Source organism: Cydia pomonella, chromosome 22 (genome assembly GCF_033807575.1).
Source record: "Cydia pomonella isolate Wapato2018A chromosome 22, ilCydPomo1, whole genome shotgun sequence".
Lineage (NCBI taxonomy): Eukaryota > Metazoa > Arthropoda > Insecta > Lepidoptera > Tortricidae > Cydia > Cydia pomonella.
This window is the reverse complement of record NC_084724.1, coordinates 4387968-4410705: the sequence shown is the minus strand read 5'-3', so window position 1 is coordinate 4410705 and position 22738 is coordinate 4387968. Positions and strand designations below refer to the sequence as shown.

General features: G+C 37.8%; 2 protein-coding genes across 3 annotated transcripts in view; one reads left to right on the top strand and one right to left on the bottom strand.

Moving 5' to 3' along the window:
• Positions 1-22738, bottom strand: part of LOC133529953 (NADH dehydrogenase [ubiquinone] 1 beta subcomplex subunit 3) — a 197330-nt gene that overhangs the window by 991 nt on the left and 173601 nt on the right. The window contains exons 1-2 of one of the 2 annotated variants that reach the window (XM_061867739.1): positions 509-618; positions 244-376 (exon numbers count right to left, since the gene is read on the bottom strand). In XM_061867739.1, the coding sequence (XP_061723723.1) occupies positions 244-371 (128 nt within the window). In that variant the 5' untranslated portion in view covers positions 372-376; positions 509-618. Of the gene's footprint in view, positions 1-243; positions 377-508; positions 619-22738 lie in introns of those variants that run through there. The other variant, XM_061867740.1, reaches the window with a different exon arrangement.
• Positions 779-22738, top strand: part of LOC133530406 (low-density lipoprotein receptor-related protein 1) — a 168260-nt gene continuing 146300 nt past the window's right edge. Inside the window, exon 1 of the mRNA XM_061868314.1 lies at positions 779-1146. Within this exon, the coding sequence (XP_061724298.1) occupies positions 1071-1146 (76 nt within the window). The 5' untranslated portion in view covers positions 779-1070. The remainder of the gene's footprint in view (positions 1147-22738) is intronic.

The following is a 22738-nucleotide window of genomic DNA, read 5'->3' as shown; positions in this document are numbered from 1 at the left end:
CTTATCATATTAACTAATGAAGACTTAGGCATAGATGGTCAACAAATGAATATGCTCAACAGATTACTAAAGAAAGTCAACAGCAAAATGTGTACCACTTTCTGATAATGGAATAAATCCAACGAAAATGACACATGTCTTCTCCTGTAGGTGGTGAGAAGGATATTCAACTTTTAGACCTATTTTTATCTTAATGAAGTTCAAAAAACCACCATGGGATTTTAAATGCAACAATATTCAGACCTGATCCAAGGGTCCTTTAGTCCCTTCTGAGCCAAAGCCTTCTCCAGCTCCTCGAGCTGCGGGATCCCCTTCACCTGGAAACACTTGTGGTCAGGGACCACGTAAGGTGCGTGACCATGTCCGCCCATCCTTCCTGAAAATTCGACCAAGAAAAATACATAACTAACCTCTATCTATTATATAATTTTGTATTCTAAATTTTTATGAATAAAATAATAGCTCATGTACGGCCTGATATTTTAAAATAAATACAAATGAAACCTACTTTTTATTGAATAATTATATGGCAGAAAGTGGTCGTAATCGCAGTCGAAAATTAGAAAAATGACAATTGGTTTGACAGCTGTGGCAGTGACAGATATTCGAGGCTAAACTATTTGAGACACAAACGTATACGTCTCATTTCATCAATGCAAAAGTAGACTTTTGTATACAGGGACCTTAAATTATTTCCAGTATGTTGGCTAATTGTCACTTCCGTGTTTGTGTTTTTATCTGCAGCTGCACTTGCAACTATATTCAGTCGCATCGTCGGTTCACGGCCGGTTGTTGTTGCGCGCCGAACGCTGCGGCCCGAGCTTTACGATTGAAAAGCTTTTATTCCTAATTCATGAAGTGCGACAAAATTATAAATTAAAACTGTGTCTACACTAAATCAGCTGACACGGTATCTGTTTATATTTGTGCGCGGACGGTTTCGACTCTTCATAGGGATCAATGAAGTGAACTCCCGTGTGTGTAAACAAGAACAAGAGTGGATATTTATAGAGTGCTTGAGTGTAAGCTGGAGTTTGTAACGTTTCTAGATATGTGTATTAATTAGTGCAATGAAGTACATCGTAGCGGTCCTGGCGGTGGCGGCGGGGGTAGCCGCGGTCCTGCCGGGCAAGCATCCGCGCCCGGGTGAGATGATATTTTTTAATTATTCTCGTCTAAAAGGTTTTACCTTAAATAAAATCAGTAGTATTTTATAACTGAACTGGGAACTTTAGGAATGCGGTGAAAAAATCCTTTTAATATATGTCGCGATGTTGCGGATGCGGACTGCACCACGGGAAATTAAATACCGATGTGCATCCCGGAACTTAAGATGTACTCTTTTTGATACGGGATTAACCTGCATCTTTTTATTGTGATTTCTCAATCGGATCTTTGATTTTAGTACAGCAATATTTTAAGTTGTATATAATTCTTTAGTCAAATTATTGTTTTTTTTTCTTTGTTGTACCTAATGAATTAATTATTAATCAATTATAGCCTTTAGGTACCAAAACGAATACAATAATTTAGCACTGATAATGACTTTATGGTACATTGGAAATAATTTTTTTTATTATACATTTTTGCATATAAAAATAATTATTTAATTATGGGGTCACTGGCTAGACTCCACTTTCTTATTAAGATTGAATGAAGCTATGGTGTCTGTCCATGTCATATTGGTTTTATTTGTTTCTTTCTTTTAAATACCTAAAAGAACAGATTATGGCTTTAGAGATAATTAATTAAATAAATAATAATAATAAATAAATATTATAGGACATTCTTGGTCAGATTGACTAAATCACATGGTAAGCTCAAGAAGGCTTGTGTTATGGGTACTCAGACAATGAATATAAATAAAACCATAGAAAACACCCATGATTCAGGAGCAAATATTTGTTCTCCACACACAAATAAATGCCCTTACCGGAATTTAAACCCAGGACCATCAGCTTCATAGGCTAAACTTCAAAGGATCTTTCCTGATTCTAGTCCCAAGACTAACTAAAGCCCCAGTAAAAAAGGAAGAACTAGAATCCATTGTAGTTTATAAATTGTATATACAGATGTCAATCACAATGATAAAAATATCTGTGATCAATACATCGCGACTGTACCGCGACTGTATCGATGCTGTATCGCGACTGTAGCGATATTGTCTCGTAGTAGCGATGCAGAATCGTGTTTATATGCGGTGTGCAAGAGTATAGGTGTGACCTGCGACAGCATCGCGACTGTATCGCGGTCTTTTAGCAATTGCATTCCTACTGAATCGCTGTGAAAAATTCACCGTGTGCGATCTCCTTGCCATTACAATTAGCCAGGTCGTTTGCTTGTTTGTCACCGCCGTAGAATCTATAAATAATAACTATTTATGGTTTATGGTTTAAGACATTTATTCTCATAAGAATATACATTATTCACATAATATGAGAATTTAAATTTAACTTAATGCTATACAATGACGTGGTGTGTATGTTTTTGCATCCCTCGGAAACACAAGTAAATTCGCATAAATACTTATTTGAATAGGAGTAAGGTTGGTAATCGTAGCGCACCCGCGGCCGTGCGATGCAAAAACTGTACAATATTAACTACTTAAGAGTGGGTAGCGTAACAATATTTAATTTAAAAAATATAAAAAAAAAACTCCCTACGCATTATGGGAAAATCATCAATTTTATGTCGAAAATGTCTTACATCACTTTGGAACAAAGCTGGTAGTCTTTAAAGCTTCAGACTGTTGGATCGATTTTTATCAAATATAGGTAAGAACCACCGCAGGGAAATTCGCTTTCACGTAAAAAAAACACATCGCAATCGGTCCATCCGTTTGAGAACTACGATGCCACGGATAGACAGGCTATTGGTAGGTAATGTGTCGCCTCAAAACTCACCGTGTGCCACTGATAATATCTTTTAAAACTAAAATGGTCGCCAGTCTCCAGAGATAAAACAGCTGACGCTCGTTATCTTAACTAGGCCTATTAAAGTGTTTGCGGCAGATCCATTATGCCTGCTGTACGGTAAATAACATCCTTTTTGTGGCAATGTGGAGATCAGTGACTTAAATTCTAGTTGTTAGACTCATCCGTAATTAAACTGCTCCCCACTACTTACTACCTTCCCCTTAGATGACCGAGCGAAAATATCCGTTTCAGCTTGGGCGAAATTCTTTCGGTGTCCGGAGGTCCTCTAAAGATCGCATTTCTCAACCGTTTCTCGTGAAATTTTATAAGCAGGTTCAATAGTTAAGTAGATATTTTATGTCGATACAGTTTGTCCAAATTTTTTCAAAATAACGGTGCCACGGGGGTTGGCAGGGTCTACAGCTCACAGCCACTAGTCAATAGTTAGATATCTGTAGTAAGCAGTGTTCGACTGAAGGTCGCTGCGCGATGTTGACGTGACAGTAGCGGATCCTGGATTTTGCTTCGGGAGGGCCTTGAACCCAATGCGGGTTGGGTCAGGCAGAGACCCTTTCGTTAAGGGACGCAGATGCTTTGTTAGGCTTGAGCCCCTAAATCCGCTCATGGAACGGGACACGGTGCGCCGCATAGGTGAGATAACGTCGATAGCCCAACACTTGTGGAGATATGACCTTTCATAAATAGAGTTAAGAATCATTAAAAGGTGATAAAGACCTTACTGCGATTAGTGAAGCTGTTGTTTATATTTCAATAATAAATACCTACGCATTACGATAGGGACACATTAACAGAAGTGGTGTGACAATTTACATATTATTCCTCATGACATATTACAACTGATCTGTTTTCGGAGTCCTTTTCGACCTCAACGAGAAAGTTGCCAGAGCTCAACGAGGGGAGGGATGTTAGGGACGGCAACGCGCATGTAACTCCTCTGGATTTGCAGGCGTACATAGGCTACGGAGACTGCTTACCATCAGGCGGGCCGTATGCTTGTGTGCCACCGGTGTAGTATAAAAAAAACCTTAGGGCATGATAAAAATAATTAGTAACTTACGCTCATGATTTTTTTTACAGAGGGTTAAGAGGAATTCCTAGTTGTGATTTTTCCATACAAACGCTCTCGACTGTTTCCTCCCTGGTTTTTTAACCTAGAGCAATGATTTTTTCAAATAAGATCAATATCATCAATATCTGTGCCGCTATGTTTTGCTTTTTTGGATTATTTTATTTTGAAGAAAATTACAGCGCCTCGAAAATCGCAAAAACGGCTTAATTGAATTGGCTGTAAAAAAAGGCACAGTATACAAATATGACATCAAATATCCAAAAAATCAAAACATAGCGGCATAGATTATTTCTTCCTCTTGCAATTTCCAAAATTTCATAATGATTGGTTGTGATTTGGAGGAGGAAACAGTCGAGAGCGAAACCTCGATTTTTGAGTTTTTTGCGTGTGAATTTCGGTCCGAGCTGCAGTTGTCCTTATCGCACGAATTGGAGGCGGAGACAGTTTCTAAATATACGTACACAGAAGGAATAGTGATGGGCATAACATCCTTATTAGGGATTGCAGAACCGGTACTGTTTTAAAGAACCGGGATTTCCCGGTACTTTCGGAACTGGTCTAATTATTTCATTATTTTAAATAAAACGACAGTATTTTGCGATTTGACCACCTTTCGTATTATAATTTAATAATCACATTTTCTTTTACTACGTATAATCACAATAAAGAAGTCAATTTTTTTTAGAAATATAGTATTTTACATTGCTCATACTTGTACGTCACAAGTAAAAGATAACTACATTGATGTTTGCCACTAGATAGCAAATTAAATGAAATTACATTGGCAAGGGGATTTATATACATATAAGTATCGCAGTCGTATTGTATAATCCGCCGTATTACATTACGGCTAGCCGATATCAAAATAAGGGCCATTTTGAAATACGGCGGTTCAACGATTAAGGTATGTTGGGTAAATACCGGATGCGGGTGAAGAACGTAGGACATTCATTTCTCCCTAATTTGGCTTTATTTTTTAATGTTGGCAACATTGTGTAAGACGCCATTTCATTGCGCCTCGACTGCCAGTGTTCCCGCGTCGCTCAGGGAGTCGGGCTTGTGCTACGCGCAATCACAGAGAGCAAGGTAAATTTCGCGAATTCTTTCTTCTATCCGATCTTCGACCTGTAATTTATTTTGCGTATTGTGATGAAACTGTGTTTGTTTTTGTAATTGTGTTAACAGACCTAGCACTGCTGTAGACCGCTATCCGATCTTGACCCTTCCAGGTAAAGATCGGAAAGAAACAATCCGATCTTTACCTATTTCAAAAACAGCAGTGATTGTCAAACTTTAAATTTTCTTCAATTTACGTACTGACCTACTTAATTATCCCATTTATTGTTTTCTTGATCACACTTTCGTACCATTATTTTTATCCAGTACCACTACCAGCGCGACGGTAAATCAAAAGGAAGAGATTTTGGCAGTCTATTTTGTATGTTTGTATATTAATAATAATAATAATAAAATTCTTTATTGCACACTACATAAAAAACAGATACAGAAATTGATAACATATACACATTGGTAGGTAACAACAGTATGTGTATGTACACCTACTTACTGACAATGTAATTTTTTTAATTTCCGCAACCCAAAGGTTGCCTGGAAGAGATCGCTTTTTAGCGATAAGACCGCATGTTGTTTACCTGTGCTTATGTTTCTGTTTTCTTTTATTGAGGTGTGCAATAAAGAGTATTTATATTGTATAGGGATGATGATACATGTTGAATTATTGTATAACAAAATCGAGTAAAATAGATAGCAAATGAGCAATTTTTCGCAATAAAGTACCTACACATACGGATGCATATGTAGATGTGCACGCATACATACATAGCTAGTTTAGGATACAAATTAGAGATAGGGCTTCGAAATTAGTTTCCTTAAAATGCTTCAAGAGGGCTCTTTTTTCCTATCTATTTACTTTACTCTTTACATACGATCCTTACATTTTATAAAAAATTGTATATCAACTATATATATATATATATACATAATTGCAAAATTATACCAACAAAATCACAATTTTACTTATTTTCTATACTTCAAGATGGGCTCTCAGTGAGCTCAACGAGGGTGGGAGGGGGTTAGGGTCGGCAACGCGCATGTAACTCCTCTGGAGTTGCAGGCGTACATAGGCTACGGATACTGCTTACCATCAGGCGGGCCGTATGCTTGTTTGCCACCGACGTAGTATAAAAAAAAACCTTGACCTTTTTAAAGAACTACTTAATCTTTTTTGATTTCTAAGTTTGATTCTTATTTTTTTGGCGACCTTCATTAAAAATGACTGGGCACGATTATTTTTTATTTTGATTTTTGTCCCTCCTACTTAAGTACTTAATATCTTCCATTACATTCCTTTTAATAAACAATACATTTACACTTTCACTAAACCTGTACAGTTCACGAGATCATAAATTGTCAAAACTTCGAAACCTATCTATTATTTTAGTGGTTTTTCTTACTTTATTACTTCGGGTAAACCTTACAATAAGAGGTTTCTTAGCACATTGTTTACTTATCAATTGCCTTATGACATAGGTATCAAAGTTTGAGAGCCACAATTTTACCAATTTTTGTATCAGGGTTAAAATCGGATACAAAAATACGAAAAAAAAAACCTTCGTTGACAATTTTTAAGTTTGTAATTATTGGTGGCCGTAATGTAATTTATATACATTGGAGAAGGGCAGACACCGGACCTACGAATACGAACGAATCTACGGTTATTATTTAACGATTCGCTCCGTACTTCAAGAATCTGTCACGTGTTGAGATCTCGAAAAAACATTTTCTCACGAGTTCTCTCAATTGGTCCCAAAATTGTCCGGCATTAACCCAACATACTTTACCCAGATTGTCATTGCGATACGTTCTTCAATAAGGCGCAAAGTTTAGCCCCATCGTAATACACGTTAAATAGATTGTAGTTTAGCCATATATTATTTATACCTACTTACAAAAACGGATAGGTACAGTCAAGTGTAAAAATATGGGTGTACACATCTTACTCAAAAATATGTCCCATAGCATCTTATTCCAGTGTAATAAGAGCGTAGTACCATATTTATGAGACGATTCTTTCGATACATATTTTTGCACTTGACTGTACGACGACGACCGAAGCAGGGACATCATTCTTTTTTGCAGTTTTTACCTATATGGTAATTAATAGATACAGTATAATATAAAAATGAAAAACAATATTATGTGATAACAACAAAAACAACTTGCATCGGGCAGCGCAGGATAAATTCCGTTCGGCTCGCGGGCGATGTCGACGGAACGGCGCGCAATGAGCGGGCACTGGAGTCTCGCATCTGTGTGCGCACACTCACACATAGATAGCTCCCGCTCCCGCCCACCGCAGCGCGACAGAAACATAGCTTCAAAAATTCGAGATTTGAAAAGTTGCTCAGCTAGGAATTGCTCTTAATAGGCTAGTCCTGAGGGTTTCATACCAACCTATAAACAAATTACTGTCAAAAATATTTTTCATCTCCTGCTCGAAAAAAATCTTATTTCATGCAGGTATACTGAAGGGTGACTGAAGGAGAACGGAATGTATTGTTCACGCGGGAGTAATGAATTGTGAAAAAAACCTATACCTCCCGAAGAAGTTCCTGAACCAAGTAGGTATAAATGAGTATTAAAAATTGTTTTTCAATTTGTTTCAGTTGTGTTACTTATTCATACGAACCAAATAGGTATAAATTAGTTTCACAAAACAATATCAAAACTATAGAGTAAAAAAAATTACAAAAAAAATAAGATTTGTACGTAACCCTCGGTGGGCGAGTCCGACTCGCACATGTCCGGTTTATTTAGAACCCCGGCCCTATTAAGTGCGCAATAAAACCAACACATGTACACATGTGGTAAACCACTTTCTTGGCTGACTGTACAGCGTGCATGCACAGCGCAAGCGATTTAAAAATGTGCGCTGCGATTTATTCATTCATTCATTTATTTTGTTAAACATAGGTTACAAGAAAGATGGTAGGTACATTGATGCCTTTCATTAAAAGTAAGAATTTCTGATATTTAAAAATATAATATATATGCATATAAGATTAATCATTGATTTATACATGGGAAATAGCAGAAGGAAGATAATAATTAGTCCCGGGTAAATTTAAGTTCGATTTTCAAAGATTTCAATACGAAATTCATTTAATTGTGCCCAAAATTGCCGTTTTTTCTAAGCAGTTCGTAACTCTATAGTATAGAGACTGAAAGCTGTTTTGTATAGAGTCTGTACAAAACAGCTTTCAGTTAAAAATATATAATATAAAAAACTATTTGCATTAATTAAAAAAAATTGATGGCCATAAGTAGCATTGAAATATCCCTCACAATAGTATAAATATTTTTTTTATCGCATGAATAGAGCCGGAGCAACTAACAACTTTTGGATCAGCCCTCGTATAATTGGTACATATGTGCCGTGACTTATTTTTCAGAAGTGTTATTCAATAAAAAGACACGTCAGAATCGCTTACCTTCTTTATAATGCTAAAAAGTAGGATGATACACCGTGTTTTTACTTAATTCTATTAGTTTCGGGGTATAGGTAAGTACGTTTAAGGAAACTAAATGACATAGTTAATTTAAAAAAAAAGTTTCTTTTTTTAATTATTTTTATAAAAAGTAATTAAATGTTGCATATAGCGTTGTCGTAACACGGCAATTACATTTAATTCAACGAAACAATTAACCACTGTGACAGATGTCATTTCGAACATCGATCGTCCGAGATAGCACTTACGTTTAGTAGCAAATGTATGAACTCGTACTAAACACTAATCAATATGCCGAAGGCAAGTGTACACGCTCGTAAGGGCCTTATAAGATAAAAATGAATGATTGATTATCTCCGAAATTGAGTAATTAACTCCGAATAAGTTACTTAATTTAAGTAAGTCTTTGAGTAAGTTACTTAATTTAAGCTCAGGAATGCACCCTTGAAATTAACGGAACACACACTTGCACACTTTATAGAACAACAACGGCCCACTTTTCAGAGCATTAGAAATTAAAACCTTTTTACTGCATTGGCCTGTACACATATTCTCTACCTTGTTTGCTACCTCTTTAAAATTGTCGGTATTTCGTGCGAGCCGGCCACTGTGACTTTGAATTAGTAAAGAGTAAATAGCTTGGATATTTATAGGACTTTATCGCAGTAACGTATCAACTCTGCGGTAGGTAGAATTTGTCAGTGTTCAAAGCGACAAGGGAGTAACTACTCAATTAAATATTTGTAATGGCGTGTCCTACGTCCACAGTGTTATACTCCATTTCATTTACCATGGCGGGGTTCCACTTGAAACTGAAAGAGAACCATAATGTTGATCTATTGTTTAACAATTTCTTTATGAGCTCTGCTCTTGAAAGCCAGCGTGTGGTCAAATAACACAAAAGGATCAAGACTGAACAGTTACATGTAAGGCACGATGCCGGAAAACAAGTTTGCCGGGTAAGTATCTCTTGTTGTCACTATTGTTTACGCCTAATGACAGTCTTAAGTGGAATCCCGCCCTGGTAAATGAAATGGGGTATAACTGAATACGCAGAAATAAGTTATTACTAAACAAACATATGTTGTCTTTATTTAAAGATATAACGTAATTCCACCTATCGATGTTTCCAAAAGTGCAATCATGATCGTTGCGAGGGTTTCAAAGCATGACGGCCGAATGAAACAGATTTTTTTACCTCACTAACAAGAAAAAATAATTGAAAACAAAAGAACGATATTAAATATTTATCTTTCAAAATCATCATCATCATTTATTTTAAAATTCAAATCGACCGGCCTACAACAACTCACAATTTGCATTAAACATAGTTTATAGTATGTAATTATTACTCCTTGCCATACGTCCCTTATACGGGACGGGACTGTCACAGTATTTAAGTATGGCGTCCCATATTTTTACCCGTCTCGTTTTTGTCCCGTAAAGCAATACCACTGTAGGATACGGTATTTAAATGGTCTCAATCATCTCTGTTTACCACATTGTTCCTATACTTATGTGACTTTAAGCCTGTGAACGTATATTAGACAAGAATTTGATAACTCGAGATACAAATAAGATAAGAAATTTGAACCTTATGTAATTCTATTTTAAGTTCAAATTTCTTCAATTTTAAATCTTGAGTTATTATTATTAACTTACGCAGTCTCTGTTCCGTACACGGCGGGAAGAAGTTGATAACTTGAGATATAATCAAAATAAATTTTAACCTTTTGTTATTCTGTAAGGCTAAGATGGTCGGCTCTTTATCATTTGGCACCATACCTGTCCCGTTCTAACAAGGATGTAAGTGCGAAAGTGACGTGCATAGTGACAAGTGATAAAAATGGAATGATGCCGCCGCTGTTTTAAGTTCAAATTTTATCAATTTTATACCGGGTGTTTATTTAGTTACCAGCAATCATTTACGGGCGGAATATATAGGTCATACTGAGCAACTTTCACTATGGGAGCAAACCAAAAAACGCGAAAAAAAAATTTACTCTCCCATAGATGTCAAGTTCAGACAGCAAAAATGTAAGAAATGGTTGGTTCCATAGTAAAAGTTGCTCAGTATGATATATATATTCACCCCGTAAATTATTTCAGGCGACTAAATAAACACCGTATACCTCGAGGTATCAAGTATCAACCTCTTCCCGCCGTGCACCGAATTTACGCCGTGCGCCAATGCAGTTGCCTCAGCCGCATAGCAATGCCCAAGCCCAGGCGTTAGTTATGACTATGTCTATTCGTGTTGCAGTGCTGAATACATAAGCACTAGGTACCGGAAAACCTAAGGTCAGCTAAGACAGGTGTTGTGCGGAACATCTAAATTATGCCTATTATAAGTATAGTACGTTCGAATTCGTGAGCTTTTTAGCATTTTGGATTTAGTAGGTATAATTTTCATGGTAAAAAAATGATTAGGCGAAGTTGGGGTCGGGTGGCGAAGATAGGTAATTTTAGATTATTTAGTGTTTTACTAATATACTATTTTTACGCGGCTCTAAGTAGGCACTTTTGCCTACCCTGATATTCAACCAATGAGCGGCTTTTTGCCGGCGGATTCCTGTGACTCTTAATGCCGCTGACTATAAATACAGTACAGGGGGACAGGGACCCATTTCTCGAACGGTATTAGTCTAATATTATTAGTGTGTTGCCAATTGCCATGGTAACCTATACGACTTGACAAGGGCCCATTTCTCGAACGGTATTAGTCTAATATTATTAGTGTGTTGCCAATTGCCATGGTAACCTATACGACTTGACAAGGGCCCATTTCTCGAACGGTATTAGTCTAATATTATTAGTGTGTTGCCAATTGCCATGGTAACCTATACGACTTGACAAGGGCCCATTTCTCGAACGGTATTAGTCTAATATTATTTGTATGTTGCCATGATAACCCATATGACTTGACTGTTCGTGGACTAATAATACTAGTCTAATACCGTTCGAGAAATGGGCCCCTGTTCGTGGACTAATAATATATATTAGTCCAATACCGTTCGAGAAATGGGCCCGAGAGTGAACAAATATAAATATATTTACACGACTTTTTGTCGGCTTATCGCTAGATCTACTAAAGGCCACCTGATCCAATTAAGTGCCTTCTTACAGCGCCAGGACGAGTAACGCTATTATATAACCTTCCAGACGCAAATTGTCCGGGAATTGAGTTTGGCAGCTAGGCACCGTTTTTAGCACACTATATTGCCAATACCCATTGAACGCAGTCTAGATTGTCAATAGTCTTTGCACTTATAAAGCTCATTAGCGAACTTCAAAAAAATAACGTCAATTCGTGGGAAATTAACGTTGCGTCGAGCAGCAGCCATAGAGTTGACTAGACACCGACGTTCGGGAGACGCTTTGGGGATGCCCTTACAGCGCCATTTAGCCAGTAACGTCAATATTTTAGTCACTAGAGCACCGTGTACCATAGGTATAGTTAGGTCTTATGCCGCTAGGCACCGTTCTTCGCCTAACTGTTCAAGCACACTACACCCATTGAACAATTTCTAGGTCTCAAACAACAGTTACCAACACGAGCACGAGCAGTCGTGTGCAGTCGAGCGGTTATAAGGTGTGACTTCCAAAAAACAGGTCGTTACGTTCAAAGAATTTAAGTTCTGTGCTATTTCGTTATACATATATTATCATAGTGTCTGAGTTATGGAGAACCATAAAGGCTCAGTGTCATTAGTCGATAACTCGCTCGATATCAAGCGTGCGAGGACTCCCCGCAGGCGGTAAGGTGGTATGACGACGAGTGAAACACATAATGCCATGCGTTTTGGAAATCTTCCGCACCCCGCATACGAGCCCTATGGACCAATGAAAACAGTTCCCCGAATGCGGGCACTATGGCATGCTTTATGGAAATCTCCCGCACCCCGCACGCGGGCCCTACTCGTATCGATCAAAGAAACTGAGCCATAAGGGTTATGAATTTACCATTTTAACGGGGCTTTTAAAAACAATCAGTTGTCACAACGGGCCAACTTTTGTACCTAACACAATAGACAAAAGCCGATAATTCTGTTACAATGTAAGGCGATTTACAGGCCTCATGAGATATATCGGAGCGGCCGAGGTGCTCATAAATATCTGAACACGCACTCTGACGCCTTGACAATAAAGATATGTTCACATATTTGTGAGCACGTTAGCCGCTCTCATATATCTGATAGCGACTGTATTAATATTAACACCTAGACCTTAGGTCTTAGCTGCATAATGAAATCTAACGACATGCTTTGCATCCACAATCACAAACCACAAACAACCAATTACGGTTCTTATAACGTACATATAAGGTTCATTAGTTATTGTTTGTCTTCATGGTTATATACAATAGATATGAGTTATAAATTAATTCACTGAGGACGTAATTAAGCCTTAGAATCGGAGGCCTATAGGTTATGTATGCTAATCAATTTCAAGGACACTGGACCTATTTTAGCCAGAATAGCCTTACGAACAGTGCTCCTTATAGGTACCGAAGTTGCGTCCACCATAAGGAGACCAGATCTGATTTCCGGTTTTACGGGAAAACTGCATTGAAAATACGGGATTCGAGGTTAAAATACAGGACAGGGCGGTTGTTTTTATTAAAAATCAACATTCACTCATATCTTACAAAAATTTGGCATAATCAATTGAGACTTTAGAAAACAATGTTAAGTGTATAAAAAGACTACAATTTTTATATTGTCTGGAAAGGAAAATGTGGAATAATCAACTAAATGACCTATACAATAATAGTTGCTATTTGTTGTGTTGCCAATTGTTTTTGTTTAAGCTGTAGCTATCTTTTACTGAAGTGTGCCAGTAAAATCGAGAATGAAGGGAGTATTCTATCTATATACCTGTACACAATTTGGTTTTCTTAATGAATATTAAAACAATCATAAATCAACAATTTGTAATTACATATTTGGATTTAAAAAAAAACAACTGCTTAACTTTTGACTTCGACTTTCCCAGTGAAATGCCCTTAAAACAATAATACATATTAATAAACACAGTGTTCATCGCTGTGTGCGAGAAAATAAATATTGTTCGAAAAGGTATTTTTATCATTAAATGCCATTGAATCATTAAATTACGGGGCAATGTACTGTCCCGTATTGGTTTCGTCAAATCAGGGGAAAATGAAAAATTCGTGCCTGAAATACGAGACAACCCGTAAAACACTGGACATCTGGTCACCACCGCACTGAATGCTAATGAAGCAACTATGAAACACAAAAAAAAAATTACAAATAAAAAAAATTGAATGAATCACAGCATTTCATTAACAGTGTTAATGAAATGCTATGATTTTAGTAGTCTATGTATTTAGTTATAGATTATGTCATTCACGACGCGTGAGTTGAGTCGTAATGACATGATATTAAAGATTAGATTTGACAAATCTGCGCGTCATCGTGGATGACACGAACTCTACTAGCTTTTGCCCGCTACTTCGCCTGCGTAGGATTTTTTTTAAACTACGTCGGTGGCAAACAGTTATACGGCCCGCCAGATGGTAAGCAGTCTCCGTACCTATGAACGCCTGCAACTCCAGAGGAGTTACATGCACGTTGCCGACCCTAATACTCCGCACCCTCGTTGAGCTCTGATGATGATGATTGATAAAAACTATCCTAATATCTTTCCTGGAAATACCTAGGGACTCCGTGCACACTAAAAGAGGCAGTTAGCAACCTTAAAACATTGCTAGGCTTCGTGAAGGGGGGTGGTTAGTGCTTATTTAGACGGCACGCGATCTCGCATGCGATTTTAGTTACATTGCGTATTGAGGTTACAACCAATTCGGCCGACCGATCAAACACCGCAATGAAATGCGAATTCTCGCACCGTGTAAATGAGCCCTTAGAATAGCGCTACCTCGTTTCACGCACAATGGTTGTTGACTTGCGGAAAATGCCCAGAAGCACTAACTAACTAACTATCCTTCCTCGAGCCTCAAACCAGCTTTTATCTAAATCGGTTTAGCGGTTTAGTCTGAAGCCGTAACAGACAGACTGCATTATTTTCGGATTTATAATACTAGTCGCTCTGCGAGCTCTAGACCTTGCGATAAGCTTAAAAATTGTAAAAATATACTTACGTCGTCATTATCACAGCGAACTTAGAATATAGATCGTGTCATTCACAAAGACGCGTGCCTAGACTCGAATTGTCATGTTATTAAAGGTTAGATTTGACTAATCTGCGAGTCATCGTGTAAAGTAAGTGGGATAGATCTTTATGCCAATTTCCGCCATTTTGATTTTTTTCCAAAACACGGAAACGGAACAAAACGGAACGACAGAAATATTTTATTTAACTACTGAACCTGTTCACAAAATTTCACGAAAATCGGTCGTGAAATGCGACCTGTACACAGTACAAGAGAACATCCGGACGGACATACGAATCCGTTTTTGCGCAAGCTGAAACGTAGATGGAATTATGTCTTGTGTTCGACCGTACTGCAAAATTATTGAGCCAAATTTAATGTAAATTGGACTAATTGATTCGTTTCTATAATGCGGATGACATCAGGCTAAATTTTTAACCTTAAAATATTGAAAGAGGAAAACCTCTTAAGTAAGGTAGGTTATTTTAGTTAAATACCGTAGTTTAAAGTGATTAGGTAGGTAAAACTTATTCAATGAAAGTGCAACATTGACAAGGTTATATCTCGCAAGATTTTCCAAGATCTCGCAAATCTTCGACTTATTTTTTGGTATACGGGTTATTTTGAAACGAACTACTGAGAAAACACAGCATATCTAGCTTATCGCCAGCAGAAGAGGGTCGTTCTGCCTCTATGCTTGTTGGAACCATTGATACGCTGTCTGCAGTTCTTGCTCTTTTCTATTAATCCAATATTGCGAGATCGCGCATAATTTGATGTGCAAGATTAATCTTACAAAAAATTTGCGAGATCTCGTTATTTTGAGATCTCGGAATACCGAGATTGCGCGCCCAAATTTTTTTCAATCCTTAATGCCATCGTAAAGGTCGATTCATACATAGCAGTCCAGTCAGAAGTCAGAACTCCCTTGACGTGTGTAAGAGCTGTGTAACTTGAGAAGAACGCAGCGGACCGTGCGCCGGCGCAGCGGTTACATGAAATGTGTAACGAATACTTAATCAAATCCAAGCAAGTATCGTAGGTTTATATATACCTTTGTATATCTTTATTGCGAATATTCCACATGGTTTATGGTACTTGCCTTGTTAAAAAAAAATATTTTCATGATCTAACTGAATGACTATGTTATCACTTCTCTCAAGCGGTTGGTAAAGAAGCGCGGTGATATTCTAGTAGAAGGTAGCTGATTTATAGGACTCTAAACTAATTTAGGCATATACTATATATTCCTTTTTTTGGGTTCCGTAGTCAACTAGGAACGCTTATAGTTTCGCCATCTTCGTCTGTCTGTCGGTCCGCAGCTTTGCTCCGTGATCATTAGTGCTAGACTGCTAGAAAGCTGCAATTTGTCATGGATACATATAGCATGGCGACAAAATGGTAAAAAAAACAACAGGTTGCACTCCGGGAGTGCCGGCAGAAGTAAAAAACTTGAATATTAACGTTGTGCATTTTTGATATTTTGGAATGGTTAGGGAATAATTTTGCACGAATTGCTTTAATTATCAGTAATAAAAGTAGGTATCTATCTATCATTGATGTGGTAAAATACAATATTCATTTATTGCGCTATCGTACACAAACATGACAATTTATATTACATTAAAAATGTAACACTTCAGAACTATTACAATTATTTAACATTTGTTTTTCGATCAGGTTACGTGTCCGTCTTACGAATTTTCTGTTGAATCTGTCGGTCACGTGACCTGTCGCGAGTTTAACATTTTTTTCCCATCACAAAAAGTTCACAGCGCGGCTAAAGAAGTTTTCACTTCAAAAATTAAAAAAAATGTTGGATACCTCTCATCCCATACAACATGTTTTTTCTGAATTTCATTTTTCACTTTAGTCCAAATGTGTGGGAAGTGTGGGATATTGTTGGATAGGTCTTTCAAAACGAATACGGATCCTGATTATACATTTTTGACAAGGTGAATACTTTCGGAAATAATCGCTCCGAAATAAATAAATATGAAAAAATCGTAAAACAATTAAGCTTTTAATAGATACTTTCAATGAAAACTATAGCGAATATGATAGGTCCAGCCGTTTTTGAGTTATTGCAAAAAGTCTTCTCTTCTTAGTTAATACATAGCAGATTGACATCATATTGACATTGAACGCCCGCTTTCAATTTGCATACTAAAATCGCATGATCCCGGTACGGCAGCTAAGCGTAAGGCTTGACCAGGGGATGAAAGGCACCCATTTCCGTCGAGGTAGCTTGGCGCTCGAACGCAGTGAGAGTGCTAATAGTCTGAGGCTGAAATGGTGCCTTTACTCTATTTTTCATATCGAATGCGAGGGATTAAAAAAAGACAAGGCAAATTTGCAAAATCAGTCCTAATAGTAATAGACCTAGGGCCATGATTTATCCTTAGGACTTACTTGCAATCGAAGACTTTGCATGAAGATAAATAACCCTTAACGAAAAAACATTTAGATTGCAATATTTATTAAAACACACATATACCTACTCTAGTAATTTTAATATTACTTATTTGTTTTAAAGTAAAAAAAATCAAAAGTATACTTTCAGAGTTATTTAGGTAAAACGTTAAAAGCTAATAGGCAATCGCCATATCTTCCGTCGTAAGCTTCGCGCGGCGCGTCGTATATTTTGTTCCTTTCTAATTTCCTGGCTTTACGCCCCTTAAGAGTAGGGTTCCCAACCGTCCTGCGGGTCGTCTCGTTTTTGGAGCCTTAGAGTATGCGTTCCGCAAAGGACCCGCGCGGGACGCCGATTGTCCCGTTTTCATGCTAGACTTACAAACTCTGAAACGAACGTTCAGTTATAAAGCAAAGACCGCGTGATTATAATTTGAATATACTTGCGACATGAGTAACGCTCGAAAACATCACCGTGTGCTCGCTCGCTCGCTTGGCAGTCTTGGCACTACTCTGCCTAAAAAGTTAATTTTTCATGGGTTCATTACGTCGACGGCCAATATACCTTACCCAGTTAGGCCGGGTGAAGGAGTCCCGCATTTTATAGCCAAGTCCCGCAGTTTGATCGCAAATGTACCGCAAATCTGTGTACTAAGGTTGGCAACTCTACTTATGAGTGTTGCTGTTAGTATTTCCAATGCTGTAGTAGCCAAACATGAGTTACATTGCAAAATTATATATTTATAGATGCACATATGCTGTAGTGTTTCCGCATATGTTATAGTAATCTGGGTTGGCGTTGGCGCCAGTGTTGAGTACCTAGTCTATTTATAAATAGTTGTACAAATACATACCTACATACATTCGAAACAAACGTATTGGTATATATTTACAAGTGACAGTGAGAGTTCTGTAAGCTTCCGTGCTGCGTGTGCGGTTTGGTGTGATTTGCCCTTAAGTACAGTTGAAACCAGATCAAACGTGGTGGAATATGTTCGCAAGAAGATCCGTTACGAGTTGAAAGTCTTCCAGCTCGTACGTAGTGCGCGTGCCGCGGCTGCTGCTGGAAACCAGACCAAAAAGGCCGGAGAGTGTGGTTTTTCGGCGGTTCCGTGGGAATCTGCCGAATACTACACCGGAACTGTGTCGCCGAAATACTTTTTAGTTTTTAAGATTTTTATCATTATATGTAATATAGTTGTAAGTTGTTGTTGTATCTATGGGTCTTAGTCGCCTTAAATTATATTTAATTTAAAAACGGGCGTCTACTTACGTCAAAGAATGACATTGGTGTGGAAGCAAAGCAAGTTTACTAACAGCTGGTTTTGTTACTCATATGTTACCACAGGTAGGGCACAGCACAGCGGATGTCATTCCAAATCTAGAGCAGAGCCCAACTGGGAAAGTACCTCTTACAGAAAACCGCAGCCAAATAACACTAGACCCTACTCATAGTGTTGTGTTCCTGCCGGTGAGTAAAGCTGCCAGAGCTCAACGAGGGAGCGGGATGTTAGGGTCGACAACGCGTAGTCCATAGGCTACGGTAAACGCTTACCACCAGGCGGGCTGTATGCATGTCTGCCACCGACGTAGTATAAAAAAAACCACAGGTAACAACTTTCGTTTGCTTAAGTACTTAACAAACTTGACTACGAACTGCAATTTGCAGCACAATAAACACAAATCATTAAGTGGTAATCCATAATATGAATAATTAAATAGCTATTATTATCGTTTGTAGGCTAATACAGACGTTGTCACCTTAGAACCACTAACCATAACTCTCAATACTACATGATTGGCTTATTACGTTATTACGATCAACATCGAATAGGTCTCGATAGGCATTTAATCAGTGGGCTAACCGGCCTGGCCGCAATCTAGCCTAGGTGTTACGGTACAAGATACTTGCATAACTGTCATTTGATACGCATATACGCGTGAGGTACCTACATATTTCAGGTATATAGGGAGTTCAGGTAGGTTTTGACGACCAGTTTCGCCTATGAAGCCATGGTCCTGGGTTCGAATCTTGGTAAGGGCGTTTATTTGTATTTGTGTGATAAGTACAGATATTTATTCCTGAGTCATGGATGTTTTTGCTATGTATTTAAGTATTTTATGTATTATCTATATCGTTGTCTGAGTACCCATGACAAGCCTTCTTGAGCTTACTGTGAGGCTTAAATAGTCAATATGTGTATGAATGTCATATAATATTTATTTCTTTTATTTATTTATTTGTCAGAGATTGGTTTATGTAAAATAGAAACCGTCCGTGATGCCAATAAGTTCAACTTTTTAACTTCATAAACAAGGAAACTAAAAATAAATGCTTAAGGTGTAATAGTGATATGATATATCTATCAAACACTTGTTAATTGATTGTCCGATGTACAGAAAGATTAGCTGTCAACCTGGCCAAATGTTTAAAAAAATTGCTTGATTGACTCAGAATTTACTATAAAATTTCTTAAACTAGTAACTATTATGACTTGATTTGATATAATTCTATATTGACAGTGGTCAGTAGTGGTGAGCGACCCTAAGTGATGGTTAAAAAAAACAAGAAATGTCACCATAAACAATTCACTGCAGTGCCATCTACATGGAGCTTTGGGCGTTTAAGCTCATTGTGCCGTATATGCAATGGCGGAATTTCTAGTTACAGTGGAGTCTCCAAGGAAGGAATCGTTTTAAGCGAATGCGGAGTAAACAGTTCGTTTATGGCTTCCAGTAAAGACCTTGCACGGTGTCTGCCGAGAGCGCTAGAATAGTGATGTGACTATCGTCAATTTTGGTTGCACCCACGATGTTAGACCACACAACACGTTGTTGTTGTATGTCACCCTACAGAGACGCCTACGCCTTTGTGAGACGTCGCTATTCGCTCCTGTCCTGTGCCTCGCGTTCCGCGTCCCTCCAATCCAGTCTGGCAGCCGACACACATCGGAATGAAGAGAAGTTTTTTGACAAAACATCACGATACAAGCTTTTATCGCTGACTGTACTTTTCATTCAACAGGCAACGCGGATATAATTGTAACAAACCCAAACACAATTAGGTTACGTTGTTTTATCACAGAGCTCCCATGGCCACCTCCTGTACCCATCATCATACCAGCTCGATGGTACCATGATATTGAATAATGGGAAGTGGGTCTAATTTAGCTTGCAAGATTTGATCCGAACAAATATATTACAAACAAACATTGCAAGTTAAATAAAAGCTTGTAAAAAAGTTACTTTGCCTATGGCAATATTTTTCGAGAAAGAATATTGTCAACGGCACGTCACTACTGAGTCGTTGAACCATCGTTCGTGTCGTGGGTGAAATTGTCTGTTTACTATATTCCCGAGGAAATATATGAGTAACATTCATAAAAAACCTGTCATTCCTTGTTTGTGTGACCCATCACTATACTATCATCTAGGACTTTGTTCTAGGTACGTAATGTTACGAATGCAACTTTTTATAAGTGTATGTGGGTTTCATTTGACACCCTTCCTTCCTTTCTTTGTGAGAGGTCTCTTTCGCATCCCTGCTCTGGAGACTGTGTCCATTCGCGCCCCACCGTGTGGGGCGGTCATTCGCCGTCGTTTTGGGGACGACTGTGCGATCTGACGCTTGTTATATGTACAAAACTATAATGATTTAACTAAATGCAGCAGCCGGGGTCGGCTAGTATTCGTGTCTCTCCACATGCGCTTTATCGCGGCCAATTAGAAGTATCTATGTCTCAAAAAGTTTGGCACATACTTAAATTCAAAAACACTCTTCAACCTCCATACCCACAAGATTATGTTTCGGCCGCGCCGTAACTATATTTTCGGTAATGTACGACCGAAGTTTAGATGAATTCGATGACGGTATAAAAATTATATTTCGGCTGAACTAGAACAAGCACCTGTTTCGGCTTCGGTCTGACACTACTATTTTTTACGATACCATATATATATCGGTCACTTGTTCGCTAAGGTTTGTTTTCAGTTCAAATTGCAACCAACTAAAGCTGGTTGAGTATGCTCTTCTAGACCGGTTTGTCAGTTTTTTACTCTTGTTTTTAGCGCTAATAGTATCCAGCATGCGCAGTACTACCTGCTTACTAGTTTTTCTAGAGATACGCGAACTGAACATTTTTGAGACATGTGGTTAGTTGGCTTATAAATTCTAATTGCTTATGGGGATCCACGAGTAAAATCAGACAGAATCTACTTCTTCTGAGATTTGATCCTCAATATTTGGTACGAAAACTATATGTGAAATACGAGTACCTTTACCTACCTCTATGATTGAGACAACATTTTAATGTCTTGTGATAGTTCATTTATCTAGGTTTTACTGCGCCTTGCCGGTAATAAGTTAATAGGTACATGATTCTAAGTTAAATCACATTGGCTGTAGAAGTAATGCTCTAAGATCTTATAAATAATTGGGTACTCAGGTAAATGACTGATATCCTGTCCTTATGTAGCGATAGTGGTCTATTAAAATACCTGTCCTTCGGTTAACTGTTTAGAGAAAATGTTGACCATATAGATACCAAGATATTTCATTATATTTTATCAGTAAAATAGAACAAATAAATAAATATTATAGGACATTTTGTCACAGATCTACCCAGTCCCAGAGTAGGTTCAACAAGAACATACTAAATACATCCATAACACTGGAACATGAATTTGTAATAAACATACAGATGCCTTTAACAGGATTCGAATCCGGGACTTTCTGCCAGGGATCGGAACCGGTTTTTTGGAAAAACTTTGAAATAAACATATATTTCGGTTTATTTTATACTCCAAATATAGAACTACGTTGTGTTTTTAGATAACGACTTCGTATTATTAGATTGCCCAATTAGAAATGAAATAATTAACAAAGAACGAAAAAATACCGTTTTCGTTCCTATACAAAAAATACCGGTTTCCGATCCCTGCTTTCTGCTTTGTAAGCACTAAGCAGGATCACTATCCACTAGCAAAGAGAATTTGAAATAGAGTGGGATTGTCGAAGAAAACTTTGTAGCCACAGTAATTTTACTTAGAACGCCATTTGACATGACACTGATATGTGTTAAATTTGTTAAATATCAAAAAGTGACGTATGGCGTATGTCATAGCTGTGGTTGATAAACAACAAATTGTGTCAACGTATTTTCAATAATTTTAATATCCAGAGAGGAAAATGGGGACACGTTTGTATGAAAAGATGATTCCGCTCTTTTTTCGTCTTAAGATGAAATTAGGTACGGAGATGGTTTGAGGCTCTGGAAAGGACATTGGATAATTTTGATCAATCGTGTTCATTCCACTTAGCGAACTTACGGGCACAAGCTAGTACTAAATCAACAAGAATGCGCCTATTAGTAGTAGCCACGAATGCCACATCTAGTAGCAGTAATCTGTTCTGCGCAAACGCATATGAGTCAACGACTCCCCACTTGAGACAGTCTGTTCTGTTTATCTCCGTAGGGTCATGACATATAGATATCCGCGATGAAATGTGTATTAGGCATTGATAATATTATATTATACAATACAAATACTCTTTATTCCACACCTCAAAAAAGAAAACATTACAATGCCATCATAAACATCATACACACGCAAAAGCTACACTTCCTCACATTTAAAGCCTGACCAGTAAAATATG